General features: G+C 37.7%; 1 protein-coding gene across 1 annotated transcript in view; it reads right to left on the bottom strand.

Annotated features, from left to right (window-relative positions):
- GPC6 (glypican 6) overlaps positions 1-23202 on the bottom strand; it is a 757595-nt gene that overhangs the window by 505895 nt on the left and 228498 nt on the right. Inside the window, exon 2 of the mRNA XM_026119440.2 lies at positions 17195-17353. Within this exon, the coding sequence (XP_025975225.2) occupies positions 17195-17353 (159 nt within the window). The remainder of the gene's footprint in view (positions 1-17194; positions 17354-23202) is intronic.

Below are 23202 nucleotides of genomic sequence, written 5' to 3' on the forward strand. Positions count from 1 at the left end.
GCAGTCCAGACAATTTTATACCCATATAACAGCTGGATTATCCAGCCCAGATCTCGTCAGCTTCCAAATGAGAACGCTGTGGGAGACAGTGTCAAAAGCCTTACAAAGTCAAGGTATATTACCTCCTATGCTCTTCTCTCATCCACATAGCCAGTCATTTTGTCGTAGAGGCAATCAGGTTGTTCAAGCATGATTTGCCCTTGAATGCCTGCTGTGAGCACTCACAGTGCCTGAATGCATCTGGTCTCACAGTCTTTTAATTCCAACACCTGCAAACTGACAGTATCAGTCCTGCAAGGCTGTTGAACCTTGAACTGATGTTAAAACGACAAAGCCAGCACCTGCTGCACTCCAGGACACCATAGATTGGTATTTAGTTTTTCACAAGATTGTTTGTGGGGATGGCAGTAGACTATGTAAGATTGTACTTACAAATTAACAAGCAATAACAGAATAATTAAATTCCTAAATTCCTTTGCATCTCTTTCTTTGGGTCTGGCTTTTATTTCTAAAATTAAACCTTAAAATTAAAAATTAACTTGAAACTACTGAGTGTTTTCAGAGTTACTCAAATGCTCTAAACACTGATTATGAGACAACTGATTAAAAACATTCCTTACTGTAAACTTGGGTGGATAAATGATAAAATCTATTCATGTTTACAAGTGTATAAGGTATACAGGCATGCGCTATATACAAACATTCTAGACACACATTGCTAGGTCACATTAAGGTAGATTAACAGTAATTACTGTTAATACTTTTGTTAATACTATCATCCCTAATAATATCTTTCACATACAGAGTTTTCAAGTATCAGGTTTCATTGTTTCCATTTAAAATATCATGTTTTGAAACTGTGGTAGTGCTACTTTGTAAGACCCGCACTTCTATCTTCCACAGTCAAACACAAACAGATCACTCACTAAACAGTAAGGGCAAAGCATAAATGAATCGTTTCACTAATAAAGCTACCTTCAAGCAATAGCCGTATAATGAATATAAGAACATTTAGTTTGGTATTCTCTGCACAGATATTTCAAGAGAAAAGCTTCTAGATGACATCCTGATTCCCATCAGTCCTCTGAGAACAGAGACGTAAGATGTTGGATAGATCACAGCTAAGTGCTGTACAAGCAGGTGCTACACCAGCCATCAAATTAATTACATGTATCATATGCTGTCAGCTGAAGGAATGGACACTTAAGTACATTTGTAGTATTTGAAAACAAATTTCCTATCATCTTGTCATCAGCTGAAGACTTAGAATACATCTCTTTTTCTGCTTCTTTCTGCCTATTTGTATTTCTTCTTCCTCAATATTTCTAACCACAACATGAAGACAATATGGTTAGTATAACGTGTCCTACTAGATTTTACCTGTATATAATTTTTTTTTCTTTTACAAAGACAGACGTTCTGCAGATATTCTGGGTATTGAGTCACAACTATTTATATGATAGATAATATACTAATATATGGAGTGGACTAATTAAATCATTCTATCAGAGAGTATACTTGTGATTCAAACAGCACTATTTAGCAACAGCTGACACCTTCGAGTACCTGTGACATCAGAACACTTTCCTGGAGAAGAAATAGCATGGCATAGCTGGAGAGGAGGAAAAAAGAGAGTAAAAGGTAGAAGCTGCCACAAAATGAATTTGCACTTTATTAAGTGCATGCATTGTTAAGCGATCCCCTTCTTCCTCTTCTGAAAGCTATGAGCAAAGCTTGCTCTTGGAAATCATGCACATGCCAGAACAAAGCAGCATACGATCTGTCTCCAGTCTAAAAGGCGGTATTTTGCTGCTTTTAGGAATAAGACATATTCTTAAGAGGAGGAATAAGTAGGTATCACTGAGCATAACAGCTGTTCTCGGTTACGTATGACACGAGGATAACACTGGTTTTCCAGTTCTGTGTGGGAGTATGATAAATATAGAGTATCTGGCAACTGAAACAAAATTTGTAATAGAAAAACTGTCTTTGAAGTCCTTACATACAGTGCCTATAGTCAGCAGGTTCTGCTTAACTGCTATCAAGTGCTGCAAAATACACTGAAGTTTAATGTTCATGATTTATAGCTAGGTCACGAGAGAATGATGCCTTGGACACAATTTATTAGCTAAAATCAAAACCCAGCCAGGCCTAGTGCAACAATTTGTTCATTTTGGAGAAAAATTGAGTGAATCAAGGATGAGTAGCTATCAAGTGTTTTAGAGGTATACTAGCCAGCATAACACCCAGTGAGATACAGAAAACTGAGTAGCCAATTCAGTAATGGCCCTTGCAGGCACAACTTTAGCGCCAACAAACCTTAAATGTTTTTTCAAGCACTAAATCTAAGAAGGCCACAAGTCTAGCGCATTTTGGTAACAGATCTGAAGTAAAAGGCTTGCTTTGTTTGATAAATAACTGGGGTTCAGTGATCCACTTTAGCTGTGTGAAACTAGCATGAGCTGCACAGCAGAAATTTGATACAATGAGAGCACTGTTGTTTTGGAAGATCAATGATGAGAGGAGGTTATGGCAGAATTGCAGCAGTCTATTTAGTTATGTTACTAGTATATCCCAAAGAGCTTGTGTCAGATAAAGGATGGGTGTTCTTTTCAGATGAATCATCTATTAATCAGCTGGAAGAAGGAGTAACCAGCACATTAATTAACTTTGTAGATGATTCCAAAATGGGAGGTGCTGCAACTGCTAATATAGAGATAAGACAAAAAGCCTGTAACGATTGAAAATAAAAATTGGAAGCAAGTACTGAAGTACGTTCTATCTGAAAAAATACAAGTGAATGCCTTTAAGGTAACTAAGAAAAGCTTCAGATACCTGGGGGAAAATGACCTGAGGGTAATATATGTAATGTGAGTCTGTAACACAGTATTGCAGCAAGAAAAAAATCAATTGCATTTTCATAAGGCAAAAAACTATTCCATTCTACAACAAAAGCTTCTTCTGTTGCAATATGAAACACTCACTGAATGCTGTGTAAAGGTCTGGACACTTCTGCACTAAAAAACTCAGCTGAAAGGTATTTACAAAAAAGGAGCAAAAAGGGACATTAATTTATGAGAGAAAATTAAAAGAATTTTTCCTTACAGAGAAGGTTTGGGTAAATGACAGCTATGAAAAACTGTAACTTACTCCAAATACTTTGTGGCGTTAACATCAAGGAAGGTAAGGGTATATTTAAGACTCTGTGGTGAAAGCAGCCCTTGTTCCTTTCACAGTTCTCTTGTTCCCAAAGTGTGAGACCTCAGGAAAGCCAAATTAATTCTATGTGCCTCAGTTTCTTCATTGTCTTTATAGGCATAAGAACATTATCAGAATACTGATTTCGTTCACACAGAAGCTGCAAGATTTCAGTTAGCCAATCTTGAGTTAGATTATTCAAAATGCTTAGGCGAAAACATAAATAGTAAAATGAAAATACATATGGTGAAAAACAAAAGATACCTGAGACTCTTTCACACAGAGAAGAGCTCTCCATATCTGGGTTGGACAAACTACCCAAAAGAACGCCTGAGAGAGCATCCTTATGGTTGAAAGGTTTGGGGCTACATGATTTAAATTCTCATTTATATCTATGATGTCTATGTCCTTAAGTCTGGTATAATGATCCTCTGCATATCCATCCTTCTGTGAGTAATGTGTGTAGTCTTTACTTGTGGCTAGGGAGAATTATGTTTTTGGTTAAAAGGAACAATGTGAGCATACTACGCAAAATCTGACTACAAATTTTCTTAAATTTAGCATTGTCTTAAGTCCAATTTCAGAAATGTTTGAAGGAAAGATGCAGAAAGAGCAGCAGATGAAAACACGAAAATGAGCCCTGTCGTTCTGAGGATTAAGATGCAATTCATAATGGTCTTTTTTGGTAGTGGATAGGGTAGGGGACCATACTCATTTATCTACTAAATTTTCATTGGTTAATTTTTTTACAGCCTTCCCTCATATCCTGTGCAATAGGAGATGTCACCATTAACAAGAAAGCTTGATAATCCATAAGCAGCATATTCTGTGTTCAGCAGTTAAAATACGACTGATTGACTCCATCATCAGAAAAAGTTCTCTGTGTTAATCATCTGTGCCTGTAATTTCAGAATCAGGCTTTCACAAGATAGGCTGGCTTAAAAGTGCTCTTCTCCATACGACTCCACAAGTACTTGGACTATTTCTAAATCATTCCCCAAATTCCCTCCCAAATATCACTGAACTCTGTTGGAAGCAAAACAAGATTACTTTCTCCTAGCCTGTGATCTTTATAGGAAGCTTTGAGCTGCCCTAGTTTACTCAACAATTAAGCTGGCAAATGAAAGAAATGAGACTTTAATTTGGGAAGATAACTTCTCTCCAAGAAGGAATAGAACACAGTACTGTGTAGATGATAAACATTTAGGGAAGGAAAAGTTGTCATCCACTTTTGTTATTTAATGAACAAATAACACTATCCTCTCATAGAAAATGTGGGCTGTTTCCACTGTAAAGCACAACGCATCTAGGTAAAACCTAGATCTATTTCCTGAAGAGACTTCAGGTCAATGTCCCAGCACTATATAAATGTGATACTCCATTAGCTCACACATGTTTTGCAAACAAAAGCTGAGAAGAAACCTTTTAGCTGTTGCAAAACTGGCCACACTTGTTCATAGATGGTCTATTAGCGAATCTGATAGTGTGCAGTTTCGCTGGGTAGTCTCATAAAGACATTTGAATAGTCTAAGGGGAAAGGCACTGGTGGGAGCAGGGCCTGGCCCTTCACTAAGAGTTTGAAATCCGCATTGGTACTTTGACATTTTTATGTAAGCAGAGATGCTATGTACATTCAAACACTGGGTTATCGACTGCTTTCTTTTCAAAATCTCCTCCTCCTAATTTTGTCACTATCTTGACAGTATTTTGTTCTTATCTCCAAGAGTCACCTCTCTCTCTCTCTCTCTCTCTCTCTGTCCCCTCCTCCCCTTTCTTTTGTCAGAAAAAAACTATAGCAGTTTTTGCAGATTTAACAAGCTAAAATATTTTAGTTCCTTTAAAGTTGGCTGATGGTATGCAGGATCATCAAAGGTGACCTCGTGATTGATCCTAAACTATTATATCTAAAATTCTTGAAAAATATGAGTTTAACTATAACCAGCCTAAACATTAGGAGCAGAAGGAGATTTCGAAAAAGACAGAAAGAAGAAAACCCACAACTAAGAACACTGGGGTCCTGTATACAAGCTTATCAGGAAAACCAAGGTGACTCATTCAAACAACAGTAACTTCTCACAATATCCTTTAAATCTTTGTAAACAGAAGTGAATTAAATTCCTCCTTTTTATTGGGATTGTGTTCTTACACTATTTTGATCTAAAAAAAATCTTGTTGAACAAGATGCTTTGTTTTGCCCTTTTATCTCTGCACCCTTCCCTAATGTAGCCATCAGAAAATTATCTTGCAACCAGTACGTTCGGTAGCGGTAAAACACCTAAAGTATAAGATTGAAATTTGTCTCCTTCTTTTATAAAAACAAAAATCAAGAAATCATTTCTATAAGTCACAAGCAAAAACACTGAGCAAGCAACAAACCATAAATAACATGTGGTCACAGTTTTAACTTTTTAATTTCACATACACATTAATAGTATTGCACAAACTCACGAACAATATTACCATCAGAGCCTCAGGTTGAGAACTACCAATAGAAAGTTCAGGGATACCTTTTTTTTGCAGACCTATAGCATTGAATTAGAGATGCATAAACCTTTCCCTATAGACGCCAGGTCAAATTAGCCCACTGGGTCTGTGCTTTTTTCTCCAATGCTATATTTGTTTGCATTCCAAAGATTACATATAAAAGCCTGTCCACCACTACTAGTCCTACCTTAGATACAGATTATAGTTTTCCTGGATATTCCTTAAGTAATAATAAAAATAAATGTATATAGGGTATTGATTAAGGGCACTTTCAGTCTGGATAGTAATATGTTTTCTAATTAAGCAATTTGTAAAAAGGAGCATTCAAAAAGCAAAATAAAGAGATTAAGACATTTACAGATTTTAGTCAAAGCAGGAAACATGGCTACTGTTTTTATGCTATGCTACAATTGTTTCCTCTCAAGCTGTATGTTTGAAAGCTTCATCACAGATACTTCTTGCTCTCTGAAGTGTCCTTTGAGTTCAACAGGAATAGCAAGTGCCAGAAGGAGGGTGGATTTATGCACTACATAAGAACTACATACCTGCTTGTAAACAACCCTCAGCTAATAACCTTCTTTCCTTACCCATACTTTTAGACATTTTACCAGATCTCACAGTCCTTGATGTATGAATTCATTGCTTGCAATGGCAATAAGCCCTGAGGACTACCAGGCGAGATACCCTTGCTGAGCTGGCCCTCCTTGGGTTGCTGGCTTTCAGGGCTTCTCCATCCTTTCACAGGACTAAGGACAGCAAAAAAGCACAGTCAGTTCTAATCTGTCCTTGTCCCACTTCTAATCTTCCCTTTCTCTTCCTTGTCACTCTTCTTCAGTGCATTTCTTCAGAAACAGCTGAATAAAACCTTTTCCTCCCAGGCACACCACTACAGTCATGATGAACTTCTAGTGAGCAACCTACTGATGCGTAAGTAGAGCATTTAAGAGGTGAAGGTAAGGGTAAGGAGTTTGGTTTCAAAGTGGTTCCTTAAAAGTTGTGGGGATGCCACTGCTGTTTGTTGCTGCATTTTATTATATACAATAGCCAAAAATGCAATCGATCCCCATGTAGAGGTCTAGCAATAAGCCTGCGTGTGTTAGGTCCCAGCACAGACTTATCCATGGGCTAAGATGAGCTGAACAGGGCTTTTTCTCATCTTACATAATGTCACGGATTTCTTCACATATGGAAGAAAGCACTTCAATAAACCAGTCACATTAAGGAAGAGAATGTAGTAATGCAAGTTGCCAGAAATCCAAATAAACCCCCAGGCTTTTAGGCTACCCAGTGAACCGTTAAGCATGATATTATTTTGGCAGGAAAAATATTCTCTCTCTGGCTTTGCTGTTAGGACTGGTCAATTATTACTCTAAACCAATGCTCATGGTTTTTCTTTTCCAGAACTCTATAAAAATCAAGATCAAGTACACTCAGATCCCTCTGCTAAAGTAGCTATCTCTAAAGTAGCTAAAGTAGCTATATCTTCTTTCCACAAGGAGAATTATTATAGGCCCATTTGAAAATTTTGTCTTGTTTCTCATTTACTTTCCAAAGTGTCTCATTTTCAAGATATTTTGTTAGGCATGAAAAGAAGTATTTATACAAAGGTATGCCAGATTTAATAAGGTAGGTCCTAGTCCTATGATCACATCTGTACATAGATAGCATGACACTAGAACTAATCAAAATAATGAAGATAGATAGATGATAGGCAGGCAGATATTCAAGAACTGGGATACCATGAGTATAAGCTAGAAAAAATGTCTGTTACTATGTAATTTCCAGTATCAGAGCATTATAAGCCCAGTACGAATTTACTCAATGATCACTTGATATTTTACATCTCACTTTTATTTAACAGAGAAGCTGTTATAAACTCACAGGAAACCTAGTCCATCAAGGAACTTTATTATACCCCTAACTTTAAGCATCTGACCGTACAGCTTGCTTGAGAAGCTAGTCACTGGTGGTGGGAGTGCTGAAAAATGTGCCACACTAAAACAACTTCAGCTTGGGCATAATCTCCCACGGAATACTAATTTGTTTGTTTTAGCCCACTTCTTGGAATTTAGAAATGTATCTCTGCACAGTTTTAAGAGTCTGACATAGACCTGAATTGACTGATATTTAAGTAGCACGATTATCAACACAGTTGTACTGCTGTGTACAACCACTGTAGTACAACAAAATAATCTCTTTAAGTAAACCAACAGAATGAAACTGAATCTATAAAGTATCTTAATATTTGGTATTGATAAAATGATAGCTATGCCAAACATCGAAAGGTGGTTAAGGGAATATCAGCGGATTAATGACATTTCAAGAAGATTCAAAGAAACATCCTAGAGGCAGGAATATGTGAGGTTGAGGTATTCCTCATTAGCCCATTCTGACAGTTGCTAATAGCATCGCTCAGCTTTCCATTTCTTCTGCTCTCTCTCTAAACTGCTGTCACGCCACTGCAATTTTTCAGAGGTGGCATTTCAAGCAGCACATTGGCACAGAATAAGGCCGTGTGTATTCTCTGGTGCATACACGATGCATTTCGTGGCTGGGGAACAGTTAAGGATATCGATTTAGCAGCATCTTGCCTCTGTTTTAAATGTCACCCTTCCCATTGATTATGCTGCTAGAAGGACAGTCTAAAGAAATAAATAAACTCCAAGAATGGCTGGACGCTGTGTTGAAGTGGCAAAACTGGACCAAGTAGGATAAGGCAATGCAATGAACCTTACTAAACACAGAATTTTCAGTGGTTCAGGTTTCCAGTGAATAAAAATAAAAAACATCTTTCCCCAATGTGCACTGGCCAGAATGCTCAAGCCTGGATGCCTTTACTTAAGACTCAAAATCCCTATAAACAACTGCTTTATTTTAAGAAGTAGAGTAGCCACATTTGCAAATGCACAGCAGCTTTTTAAAATATCAGACCATGTTTGTTTTGGTAGAGAAGCTGAATCTCAAATATAGACTACAAATAGGAAAAGGATGGCTTTTCATGCATCTCATTAAAAAACTGACTGATTTCATAGCTTCTTCCCAGTTTTCTAGAAAATGTTTGAGATTATTTGTAAAGCTAACCAAAATGCTATTATTAGATAAGCTTTATTTCAGGGCTTAAGTTGTTTTCTCATTTTTTGGGTTTTTTTTTTAAATTCTTGGTATAGCTTCCTAGCACACTTCCAATAGCAATGGTGGTCACTATCTGTCTTTCCACTAATATGAAGAGTATCCTGGACAAATCTGCATCAAATTACTCATTTAAGGTTGCTCTTTTAAGATCTATACTGTCCTTTACAGGGGTATAGTCATAACAGCTCAGTCCACAGAACAATACTTTGGATCCTACTTCTATGTATTTTACCCTATTCCCAGCTAATCTCATCCTGCGATATGTGTTACCCGTATGTATATCACTGCTATTAATGACAGGTAACTGGCCTGCACATTGCTGAAACATTTAACTAACGCTACAGTGTGGTATATTATTATGAATGCATAAAGCACACCTATAAGGTAACAACCACAAAGAAATGAAATAATTTATTTCTAATAAAGCTTATAAATGAATGTATACATGCACCAGAATAAACTGAACATATGATGCCTATACAATACTCACACTAAACACAGACATTTCAGTACGACTTGGAGAACAGGAAAGTTGAAAATAAGGATCCCAATTTAAGCAAATATCCCAAGAAGTGGAGGAGTTGGAACTGTTTCAATAATATTCAGAGAAAGGATTCATAAAACATTTTATGGAGAATCAGTGAAATGTAGCATTCCAATATATTTAAAAATATTGGAATATTTCAATAATTTAGCTGCCACAATCTACTGAGCAACACTTTTTTTTTTTTTTTTTAAGACACAAAGTTTCAGAAATGATACCTCAACAATTGCACAAAAATTCCAACACACAGGAAATAATGCGACACAGATAAACAGCAGGGCTTAGACCTTGGTAATCTGCTTTTACTTTACGTGTAGTGGCCTGGCCAGAAGCAACTGCTTTCATTATGGTAGTGTCACACCAAACAACAGTTGTCGTGTAAGCACGGTGTTACGCTAACCAGGTTGCGCGCACACCACTTGTCAGCCCTCCCGTCCCAGTGCTGATGAGTGGGACGGAGACCAGCGGCTGCTCCTTTCTGTTGGTACCTAAATAGACAAGCAGCTAGATTGTACTCTGGGAGTGTAAGCAAAGGACGTGTTTTTACCTGTCAGCTACTGATACAGAATGAAAGCACTTGTATAGCAAGGGAGGAAGAATTTAGAAACAATACCCTTTCTTAATATGGCACATCTGAAAATCTAGTAGCTCTGAATTATACATGCAATTTTCATATTTATCACAAAGTGTAACACAAGTAGACCTTAATAATTACAGCACATAGTCCCTTTCCATCCCTAAAGCAACTATCTTAATACTGGAAGTGACATACCGATGACACTCCTCTTGGAGAAGGAGCCATTTCCTCATTTCTCTGGAAGACCACAGGGCAGAGGTAAAAGGAGGAAACTTTAATTTCAAATAAACTCTAAAAAATGATGATCTTTTTTAGACATGTAGAGATATAGGGCCAGTAGTGAATAATGACTCACTTAATGATTTTTCAGACATTCCAGAATCCATTTCTTGATACACTATTTTAAAGTTTGCTTTTAATTTCCCGTTGTTTGGACACACAGGTAAAAGAATTAAATAGGGGAGGGCAGCAAAAAGACAATAATGCTCCTGTAATATAGTTGAGAAATTCGTTTTTGAAATAATATTTACCCATTTAATAAGGGCTGAAGACAACAAACGAGACATGGGAAGACCACCATTCCTACTATCCGGGGTGCTGATAATACATATGCATCCCATTGTTTTGCAGCTTGGTTTTCATATCCAGTCCCTATTTTTTGTTCTTACAACACAGTTTTGTCCTTGCTGTGTGTCAGGTGTGCAACTACTGCCTGAGTAAGAATCAGGGATGGCTAATAGAGACTCCGATGACATTTTCAGAATACTGATATCTTTCATCAGTATTATGGAGTTGAGGCAGAATCCATTATTAATCCTATTCTTGTGCACATGCATACAAAACATCTTTAATCACAGGAGCTTCAGTATACAGAAATCAGTAATTTTGTTTATGAGTTAGTATTTTTAAGGCTTGGACATTAAATTGAGAAAACAATTTCCATCATAAGATGTTAAAAAAGTGTATTATTCAGAGCTTCAGTCAAGATTAAATGTTATTTGAATTTAACAGGAAAGCCTTTTTTCAACCAATATAAGATACTTAATAAATAACTCACCACCATAGCGCCTAGTTGGCTCCATATTTTTAATATATTTTTCCCCAGAACACTACAGGAAAAAGTAGAAAATGACTTTTTAAAGGAGGAAAATAAAGCACAGAGAGTCTCAAAAGTGCTTTAGATGTTTCACTGCTATATTACGTTCCTTAGGATGGAGTTTCTTTGAACAAATGTACATGTCCACAGTATAGACATCTATATCTGAACTCAGTGCCCTCTCTAATCAATATACAGAAATAAGCACTTCAGAAGAGATTTTTCTGACCTACTTGCTGTGGTTATTTTAGACAAGTATGATTTGCACCTATCATTTTCTGTTGACTATAGAGGAAACCTACAGGATACCTGTAGGTGTCCTGTACCTACACTGTGGACACCTAAAAATCAGCAAGAGGAATTCCGCTCTCAGTTTAATAAGAAAAAGACTGGATTCCTGCCCTCTCGGCATCCGTGTGTTTCAACACGTGAGACCGTGTGTATCAGAGTACATATATGCGTGACACAGATTTGTCCATACCCGGACAACACGCTTTCTAGCGAGATCCATCCGAGAGTGGGTCACGCCCCCCTGTTGCAGCACAGTGCCGCAGCTTGTCCTTCACTTTGTAGCTTCATAAACCTGATGCGGCTGGTTAGGAGATTACATGGTCCACTGGCCAGTGGCACTTAGCAAAAGAGGCTGTGGGAGAGGAGCGAGAACAAGCCATTGCGAATGCATGAAGTACAGCCCTAGCTGCAGGGAGCGCGCAGAGGAAGCCAGTGCCTACATTACCGCATGTCAGTACCGGACTTGACAGGTAATGTGAATTTGCACCCCTGGCAGGAAACTGTTCTTACTGCGCAGCAAACTCTTCCTTTCCAAGTTTCATAGCCTTGCAGCACCTCCTCTCCTGTTCAAGTTTACTATTATTATTATTATTATGTACTGTGATCTGATGTCATTTCAAATATCAGGTAAAAATCTGTTTGCAAATGATGATAAGCAGTAACCTCAATACACATCTCACAAGATTAGACCCTAAATCGTTTGTATGCAATAGAGATTCCTTGTAGGCTATTATCAGCTCTGATGGTATTTGGTTCAAGTCTAGAATACTTTCTTTTCAAATTAATGTTTCATTTCAAATACAATGTAATGGGATCTTTTATCAGGCATCTCTGTAAAGTTTAGAAACTTGTACCAGATGTCCAGCAAAGACTTGCAGCAGTTACCTACTACAAGCCAGCAGATGTTACCATTTTTTTACGGCTTATAACTGCTGTAAGGCCTGTATTTTGGGAAGTGGAGAAGTTATGCGGTCTGTTAAAACAGTGGAGGAATTATATGGAAATTATGACCTGCTAGCATTGAAACAGACTAACAGTTGTGCAGTCTTAAAAATCCACCTGTCCTGCAATGGATTTTGTAACTGATGCGAGTAACACCAAAATCCTGTAAAACAGAATCAAGCAAATCAAAACAAACAAAACACTATCACCTTGCCCAGAAGTAAAAAGGAAAATACCTGATATCACAGGATTCACAGAGTGGGGCCTATATTCTGTCACAGATTTCATGGGACTAGAATAATATGAGTATGAAGAATATGAGTAGTTGCAGAAGGATAATATGAGTAGTTGCATACGGAACATGGACTGTACTATATCTGTATGACTTTCCTGCACTCCTTAAAAGCCTTCTCCCTTCCAAACAGCCATGTGGAAAAGGCAGAGCCTTCTGATTCCCTGCCTCCAAAAACCACAAAAAACAAAACAAAGAAACCATACCCTAGCACAGCCAAAGAAAGAAAAGCATAAAAAAGATATCCTGCCCTAAGTCCTTCTTCACCTGCCGACTATGACAGCAGCATGCAAGCAGTGTGCAAGAGGCCTGCCGAGCGGTTGCAGTCGTGCTGCTGTGCAGAAGTCCATCGGTGATGTTCGAGGAATGAACAAAAGCCTGTGTACGCTCAGCTGCCAGACCTGGGGCTCAAGCTGGGCTGGCAGGCTGGGCAGCAAGGGCAGGAGAAAGTGCAGAGGACTTACACTGGCCAAGCTACTGAAATTCAGCATATTCCAGCTTCAAGCAGCTCCCTTACTTTACTCACAGTTATTTTCCATGCTTTTTCCGCAAAGTCTACTCTGAGACACTTACACCAGGCTATGAGGGTTCATCTGGTTAAAGCGCTTTTATTTTGTTGAAAGGCCTACGTGCATGTTTGCCAACTCCAATACCAAGAAAAGATGCATAAACACTCTCTTCCTCCAAGTTTTTCCACAAATAGTGCAAAAAAAAAAAAAAAAAAAAAAAAAAAAAAAAAGAAAGAAAAGGTGATACAAGGTTTCTGGGATGCTAGCTCTTCTTGCAGGTATTGTTTTAGAGGATTATCTCTGAAACTTTCTTTCCTGCCCTGTAATTTATGCTGCTCCTCCTGGTAATGTTTGTAAGAAATATAAGCAGCACTAATGGGTATGGATCACTCTTCTCCAAGACTGTAAAGAAAGGACCATCGGGAATGATGACCCTGTAAGATAGATCAATGCAGCTGCAGATTGGTTCTTATCCTATTCAGGTTATTTTCCTTAAATGGCATCGTAGCTTTCTGCTGAAGGCTATCCATATCTGTTCAAGTTCATGACAACTATTCTTAGACACTCTTTCATTTTTAACACTATTATCAAGAATACTTCTCTCCTCCTTTTTTCTAATGAGAATGAGGAGAGAGTGTCTCTTTAATCAGGATCAGATCAATTTAGCTAAAATAAAATTATTTTCCATAATTTGCCTATAGTTATTCAAAGCATTAGTGAGAAAATGTCACTGAGCAGATAACTTCTCTGTTCATTAACATTCATGACAAAACCTTCCGGTAGGGTTGGTTTCGGCTGCTGACGGAGCAATACCTAAAAGAAATTGGCTTGTCTGTGAAACAGCTGCTCAGCAAAGCCACCACGCAAAGGAATTGGTGCTAATAAGATGATACTATTACAACTACACTGGGAGCACAGGATATTTTAAGCTGCTTTGAGGTATGCAGTGGGGGTCCAAGAATTAGACACATGATTGCTTGTCTATTGCTAGGAACAGGAAACAGCTGATGGCTATGTCTGATGATTTGGATTAGTCCTGCCCTAAACGCTGAAGTAAAAGAAAAATCCAGGCCTGCTGGAACTCTTTGCTTCATGTGACTTTCCTGACTACTGGAAGCCTCTTAAATGCCCATTTGCTCTTTTTTTCCCCTCTAGTTTTGGGAAGTGCCATTGCTGAAACAGGTGCTCTATGCTAGCAAAATCGATCACCTGCTGTATTTAACGGAGTTTTTGTCATCTTGAGGCTTTCTTAAGGCAAGACTCCCAGGGGAGGATTCACTGGATCCTCATGTACCCAAAACTGAAATTCCAAACCTCAAATTTTTGTAAATGACCATCCATATGGCAACGTAACAGCAAGCATGCAGGTGTCGGCAATCCAGATGTACAAATCCATGCACAAGGCTCACTCAAGAAACATTTGGCAGCTGGTATTACGTTGTGTAGTGACTCATGCTAATTCACACTTATCAGCTAGAATATAGAAACCAAATGAAAAATACTATTGTTAGAGCTTTGGCTCTGAGTGATCACTGAACCCCGCACACTATGTTAATATAACAATTACATATGCTAATAAAACAATTAGAAAAAGTGAACCTAGAAGAATGGAGCAATTACAGCTCCCATCACAGTGACAAGTCCTTAGGAACGTGGAGGACAAATGAAGACCATTGTGTAGGGCTTTAATAGGCGAGAACTGATTGCCAGTTAAAACAAAGGCATCTTATCTTTTTTTCTGATTCTAGCTGGTTCCAAAGCTCTTAATAGCTTTAAAAGTTCTCTGTTAAGAATTTCATATTTAGCTTCTCTGGCTTATAGATACTACAGAAATTAGTTATTACAGAAATCTGGAAGGAACTGCAGTTCTGGTAAAAATGCAACATAAAAAATGGATATAGAAATGATGTAGAAACGTATATAGAGTGTGTGTTTGACCTGAGGCTAAAGAGACAATCTTTCAATTACAGCAGATTGAGTTCCCTGGTAAAAGATTAGATCATGAATGGGATCTGGGGCAAAATCCTAAAAGGGAAAACAGTCTTCAAATTAGCTCTCAAAAAAGCACTCAGAAAATCATTCAATCTATGCTTAAGTGTATGGATTTGGGACAGAAAGGACATGATAGAAAATCCAAAATACTATAAGATACCAAGGGTAAGACATGCAAAGGTCAGATCATACTTTAACAGAGAGTACCCTTAGAGTCATGTTGTCAAAACTAGCATTACCCCAAGGCATGTCTGGTACACCAGAGAAAAAAAATGCAAATACTGCAAGAACTTCCATATTATTTTGCAAAAGTTTTCAAAATTATATAAATGTCTGCATGAACAAAGAGGCTGGCACCAACAGTAGTTCAAATTAACTCCTCACAGGAGCAATGATATACTCAACATTACTTAAATCTCAACATTACTTAAATGTTCACATATTCTGTTATGTCTGCTGCTCTTGATAAACACAGGCCCTATACAAAAACTTCCATGAAAGATTACAACTGGCTGTATTTGTATCATTCTAGCAACAAATGGCAAAGTCATGTATCAGAACTTCCTTGTACAATCAAAACATGAAATTAAAACAAAAAAGATGATCTCCAAGAATTATAACATTGAAGTTAACTAGCAATTCAGTATTTGCTTTTATGCCAAAAAGTGCCATCCTATTTTAAACTGCAAGAAAATCTACCTGTTTTTATACTGAAGGACACAGCCTGTTAGATGGATATACTTTTCCATAAACTCATTGCCTCCTAGAAAGACTAAGCAGTTTTCCACATAAATGAACAACTTCTGAAAAATTTTAGAATGGTATTAAAATACTGTGACTTAAAGTTCAACTGCTCAGTGATGATACTGGGACTTCGTATTGCAAATTGCCTTTAAAAAAATCAAAAATAAGCCAGGAGAAACCACCTATTCTTTTAATATGACTTCCTGCAGAGCAGATCCATAAGAATCCCAGAATGTAATGTTTAAAACGGGTCAATAAATTGAGCTATACCCAACCATCAATAAAGACATACAACCCTGATTTACAGAATTTCAGGTTACTGAAAAAGCTGTCACATGCTCAAGTTCATTGCAATACCAAAAGGCATCGGGTTGCCAAATAATTAGAAAGGCAGCCTCTGAACTCTCTGGTAAATCAGGCCGGCATTTTCAGTAAACTGCATTGCTCACCAAACACCAAAGATCATCTTGGTTTCCTTCTAGAAAAAGAAAAAAGCCCTGCAGTTGCTTTTGATGGTTTCCAGTGTCCATGTTTATGCAGACACAAAAATGCACAGAGGGAAGCATTCAACACACATACAGATTTCATACTTAGCTAAAGCCGTGACCAAACACTCTGCAGCTCTTTTAACGTTTGTTAATCTGCACTTTATGACAAGAACTTCATAAATTGTGACTTGCAAATATGGATACAGCCATAAAAATGTTCACTATTAAAGAAAAGTCTTTAGCAAATTGTGGCAATGGACCCTTGATTTCTTTCCCAGATCTTACAAAGGCTGAGGGCCAGAAGAGATCAGAGTAATGACAAACAAATAAACCCCAAAACTGCTTTTATCAACTTTTCCTACCTAAAAAAGATTCGTATTTAATAATGCCTGCATGGTTTGCATTAAAATCCCTCCCAAATGCAACTGAGGCCTGACTGCAACCAAGACCCTCTGAGAGACTCTGTACATTGTAAGAAAATCATGCAGGAAAAAAACTAGAGCCTTAAGGCTGCAGGTTGAAGACTACAAAAAATAGCTCTGCAATAACAAAAATCATGGGAGATCCATAGTTCATCTTGCAACAGTGAACATAATTGCAAACTTAAATTTTGCATTTGAAATTAGGAGACAAAAATTACAAGCCTCTCTATGCATATCTAATCTCTTTTCTCAACATTAGCCAAGCCTGCAGGCGCTTAACAGTCCAATTCTTGATGTTATTGTAATTAAAGGCAATACACACATGGCTGATAAGGGTACCAGCTGTAAGTTAACCCTTATCTTAGCCAAACTGACAACTGCAAATGTGATATCAAATTGTAGGGAGAAGAACATTGGAATTCATCTTGAATAACTGACTTAAATCCCATAACCTTGAAAACAAGTAAATTATATCCAGCCTACCGTCAAACTTCTTGTGCCGGGATACGAAAGTGGTGCGTACAAAGTGACTTGTCTCCTCCACTAAGTTTTCAAACTCCAGTTTGCTCTGCTGGCTTAACTTGTCCTCCATTTCTGAGGTGCAACATGTATACTCCTGAGGGCAGATTCTCAAATGTTCCCCTGGAATCACAAGAGAAAATGCATTAGAAATATTTAAATTTAAATAGATGTATGCCAGAGTTTTCCATGAACTTTATATTCATACACGATATCCCTTCAGTTAAGAAATGTGTGTTATACAAGGAGCTCTTTAAGGCTTGACCACTTCACTGGGAACATTTTGAATCTGTATCAATGACTTTGCCACAGCTGGGCATTCCTCACGGATGTGGGGAGATACGTTTTGCAGAGACTTTTTGATACTTTAGAAGGCAAAACTATTTCAAACTTAACATGATTCCTAAACTGAGCAAGCCTTTCTCATAAATGGAGGAAAACTTAAAAATCCTATGACAACTGCTTTCTGTTTGTATTCAAAATGTCTTGAGAGATACCTTGTGACATAAGCAGTTACAAGCCACCAGAGATTTCTTGCTGTCAAAACCTAAAACCCAGAAATTATATGTTTCTGTAGCATGGTCCTATTCTGTTGGGCAGAAAAGATGGTTTGAAATTTGATTATTTCCTTCTATCTCCATGCTTGCCCAAATGCACCAAAACACTCTCCCCTTCTACCCTTTTTTCCCTTCTGCTTGAGTAAGTGAATTTTAATGACTGTGTTTGGGTGCCACATGTTTTCTTGGACGACATTTCTTGTCAGACACAGCAAATGCTTCACTGAATGGGAGAAAGCAATGAAGTGTTTAATTAATGCTTATGTTATACGGAAATGCAATGTAAAAGGTAATGAAAGCCTCTTATTTAATTCAATAGATTTATCTCTTGAAGCACTGTGCCAGTTCTTCTGACAATATTGCTTTCTTTGGTACAATTTGCAAGTGGAAACCAATTCTTTAGCTCGTGAAATTAAAATGGTCTGTTATTACATGAAATGTGAATTTCCAATTGACACTGTACTATGGGTGTCAGAAACATTTAGCTCAGTTTGTACAAAGGCAGGGAATTCTACCATTCCCTCTTGAGAAATAAAAAGAATGATCTGCCTCTACGATTAAAGTTACTTGTAAGGCAATGAAAACATTTAGCTTCCTGTACACCAAATCCTGATTAAAAATCCCTCAGCAAATCTCTTAAAGGTGCAAATAAAATGATATACAAAGCCCAAAGGTTAAATAAATACTGGGGACCTGATTCTCATTTATACTAAGGCTCCTGTGTACCACTGCTGAGCCATAAAGAAGATTTAAATGCAATTTATACCTACTTTAAGGCTACTTTTCACCATTCTTATTATGTACTGAGGAGAATCAGGCCCTGAGGTTTATACTTCCCAGGGGTGTCATACATTTAGCTGCTGCATCATCTTGAAAACAGCATCAAAAAGAGGTTTGTACATGCTTAGAATAAACATCGTCTTGCACATGAGTCTGCCCTGACCATATTCCAGATTTTGTATGAGTTTTTGAATGAAGTCTTCCGATGTGAAGTTTAGTCATTCCCCAAGCCTGATCCATCAACCCAGACTTAATTTGTTTTTCTGCAAGAGTTCACCTGTAAAGCCATGAGATTTCTTTTAGGAGTCCCAAAACTTTAAAAAAAAACTCACAGCTATACGTCTTGAGAAAGGATCATTTCATTATTATCAGTTACTGTTTTGCAGCAGTACCTGCAATTCCGAGCCACATACCAAACCACCACTGCATTAAACACTGTATGAACACGGAAAAAGAGATACCGCATTACCATCAAAATAATGTAGGGATTGTCTCCCACGTCTGCTAAGTCCTCCCAACACTATCACCTTAAGCCCTCCCCATTCTCAAAAACAGGCATCCAAGCCAGAAACAATACATGTAAGGACTGATCAGCCAGCTGCTATCAAACATAAATGATAACAGCAAAACAATGCTTGCTTTCCTCTCTGGGAGGGGGAAGTTTGGCATGTCTCTTCTGCTCCTGCTGCAGATGTTCATGAATCTTACAGGAACTGAGTATTTAAGAGACCTCTACATCGCTGTCACATTAAACTGAAACTATTCAACAGGTTGCACACAATTAAGAGGCTAACATTAAGCCATGGATAAGGCTCCTTGTAGTAACAGTCATGTCCTGAGTTCTTATTAGAGGTCAGAAAGACAAGGAAAACTGAAATGGTGCCATTACAAGCACTTGTATAGTCTTGATTAAATAAAACATATATACTGTCTCCATACCTCTGTAACCCACTTCCTAGATAAACTCCGTGGGTTTCGCTCAGTGGAAAGCACCGGGCAGACGTGCTCTCCCATTTCCAGCCACAGTGGTAGCTTATGCTTCGTATAACAATAACTCCCTTTAGCGCTGGAGTCATGAATTTTTATAAAATTCAGTTTTATTTCCTCTGTTCATTTCACATTATTTTTTCTTCTTTTCTGTCTGGCTTTATTTGCTTTTCAGAACTGCCAGACTATCAGCTGAACTAACACTAATCATCAAGGCTTAGTGAATAACGGCTACAGGTGTAGGTTTTTAAGATGTTATGTTATTCTAAATATTACAACACAGTAAAGAATATTGAATTCAGTACTGCAGTCATTTGTGTAGCATTATTAATTTTACCCTCTCTTATTTATTTATGGTCTCACTCTCTCTTTACTACAAAACCTACTTCCCAATTTATTTTAAAACGCACCTTAGCAACTATGGCATCATTCAGATTTCTACTGTACTTCTTTCGTATACCTACATATGTATTTTCATTAAGCTTCTTCTGTTTAATTCACTGGATCTTTATACATTCATTACGCTCTTAACTGCTAAAATGTGAAACTCGTTATTATCAGAAATACTCACAACTTCTACACCACCTCATCCCTTTCCTCTCCTAACAAGGTATCTGCCTGTATCATCTATATTCACCATCTACTGTCACCACAAACACTTCACTAAACTATAATCACCTTTTTAACATTTCTAGTCCCTCTCTTCCCCCCACGGACTCCCTGCATTTTGGTAGAAAAGAGATAATAACAAAAATATTATGTTTCTCTTCACTCTTCAGGTTCCGCTTCAAGATCATATTTTTCCTCTTCCTGTTTCCTGCACTGGAGGTTCAGGCCACAGTATAAACCAAGCAAAAGTATTTTCCTCGGCTCTGTGGCAATGGAGCGTTTGCAGGCTGATCAGCCTAAGAGGTTGAGGTACACTTAGCAAAGACAAGGACTTCAGAAATTGTGGCACATAAGCATATTTGTACTGACCATGAGTGGCTGCACTTCGCAAAGGCTCACAACTTGGCCAAAACTTTGGGCAGATTTCCTGGAAATGGCAAATGGAGACCTCCTCACACAAACAGTCCTTTTTGTATGCTTTATCTTAATTTGCTTTTTTAAAGCAGTGATCACCATTTTGTGTTTATTAATTCCCCCATTCATTCATTCTCTGGAAAATAAAAGTGGTCATTATCTTCTCAAAACCTAAGTCATCTTTTTGAATTAAAGGTGGGTTTTTTTGTTTTGGATTTTGAAAATCCAAATCAGTGGTACCACAGGCTGCTTCGATTGGAAATAACTCTGCAGGCTGTATTTGATCATTTACCATTTGAGTTTTGTAATATATTGTTCTATTACTCTAAAAGGAGTTTAATCACTGATTTGTGTATATATACACCTTAAGTATTTTGCAGGCTGAAAATGTGCTCGCAGCTAATGTACCAATTCTTGCCCTGGGAAACTCCATATGGTCTACATTCTTATGCTAATTTTAGCAAAGATTTTATGGCACAAGTGGCATTGGATATAACTGACTAGTTTCTCCGTGTCGCAAATGGTGTCTCCACAGACAAGCTCAACAGACTGTAGTTACGCTGCACCAGCATCATGTCAGACGAAACACGTATTAAGTCAGCAGTTCCCGCAGCTTACCACAACTCCGCTAAGCACCGTTTCCAACTGAAGATGCTGACCTACATGTGTCTCCTTTCGTGGCCTGTGTTAAATAAATCAAATCAATTGCCTACTACAAATTCAGCTGCCCAGCACCCAATTTCAGTTTTATTACAGCTGTAATCTCACACCTGTCTTCACATGTTCCAAATTGGCAACTTTTGCAGTTGAGTTTGGTAATTGTGCTAGCATGTTACTTTGAAGTGTAATAAAACAATTTATAAAGCACTTGTTTTATATTCAGATATACAGCAGTTTGGTGTCATCACAAAACACTCCAGAAACTCACTAGAGATTTTTGAAAAATTGCAGCTTTCTGCTCTCAAACCAAATAAATGCTTCTACTGTGTATCAAAACGCCACACTTGATTTGAGCACTGTAACTATTTCCACATGATAGAATTTGAAGGTGTAATAAACCCTATGGAATATAACACTGCCCTTAACAATTTCACCACTAAATTTCATGAACACCTAACGCAAGCATTGGTTACAGTATTACAACTGGAAGCATGTTCACAGAAAATATTTTACATAAGACAGAATTCTTATGGGTCATGTTGCAAGTTCAGAAATTTCAGGACCAGTTCTTTATGAGGTAATCAATTTTGTACAGTTTCTATCCAAACCATAAATTAAAAAACAGTAAAAAAACCTTTTATCTATTTTGTTCTGCCTACAGAATGGTAGGACTGATTGTATGACTGGTGATAATAGAAACATATGATCACCACACTGCTTCATAAAGCCAAAATGAACAAATGTCAGTAATGTTTTCCAACTTATTTCTATTCTTTCTATATTTTTTATTTTTAAATATGATGAATGGAGAGAGAGAAAAAACCCTCATTCAGCTATAACCTTGCCCATTGCTTTGTGATTTGGTTCTCTTTCTGTAGTAGCAATTATGTTTTTGAACACCTGCTTTTCAAAGCTGGTAATGTGTTAAGTAGTCTACCTGTGAAATCAGGACTAAGTGGCTAAATATGGGAGAACTTTTTATGATCTCATTATTAAGTTTCTATTATGGAACGCTATTCCCCTCCAACACACATATATCCTTCTGTCACTCATACGTGCAAAGATAAAATAGTGCTGTAGAATAATTTCATTTACAGACACCTTTATCTTAAAAAAGAAAAAGAGAAGTATCATGTTTTCTGCATTAACTCATTTAGCAGTTAAAACTAAATTAGAAAGATGAGTTTCATCCTTTCAGCCAATACTCAAATACTGAAAATTAAAATATCATTTTGCTGGACAAAACCTGTTCCCTAACGAAGAGTCCTAAGGCTCCTTCTGACTTCGTAATTATCTTCTCCGTGGGATATAACGGCCCTGAAAACAGCCTCTGTAAAATTGCACCTGACACTCAAGTTGCAGAATTGAACCTTCCCACTTAAACTAAAGGGAAACAGATTATGATTTAAATTAATTCCATTGTAATTCTATGTTATCCTGACAAGTGCTGATGGGAGCAATATCTGCACAGAATACGATACCTGAATCAAGGGGAGGAAAGCTCCCTGTAACACACAGACCATGTCATCAGAAATAAATCTCCTCATTTAAATCATCGGAATAATAAACTTGAAAAACTTCTATGTCCGCTGGACTCTAATAAACCCGTGCAACTACCCCATGAAGGAAAACGACTCATTTGTTTGCCCTGGACCCAAATCATCTTTCCTCAGATTCCTTTTGTTCCTTGAGTGCTTTGAGGTCAATTAAAAAATGAATGCCTTCCAAACAGACTGATAATTAGTTAACAGTCTCTTCATTATGAGTCCCACAGGGAACATTCATTTACAAGAAGCCCTGACCCTGTTGTCCTTGGGAAGCCCTCAGTAATAAGTTACAGAAGCTGAGGCCAAGGCAGACCTGTTCAGACTAGGACTACACAGCTGCTGAAGGAAGAGATAAAGTCCCGAGAGTCTTCCTAACTAAACTACCAGAAGCAGTACCACTACTCCAGCACTCAGGTTC

The sequence above is a fragment of the Dromaius novaehollandiae genome, chromosome 1 (genome assembly GCF_036370855.1).
Source record: "Dromaius novaehollandiae isolate bDroNov1 chromosome 1, bDroNov1.hap1, whole genome shotgun sequence".
NCBI classification, from domain to species: Eukaryota; Metazoa; Chordata; class Aves; order Casuariiformes; family Dromaiidae; genus Dromaius; species Dromaius novaehollandiae.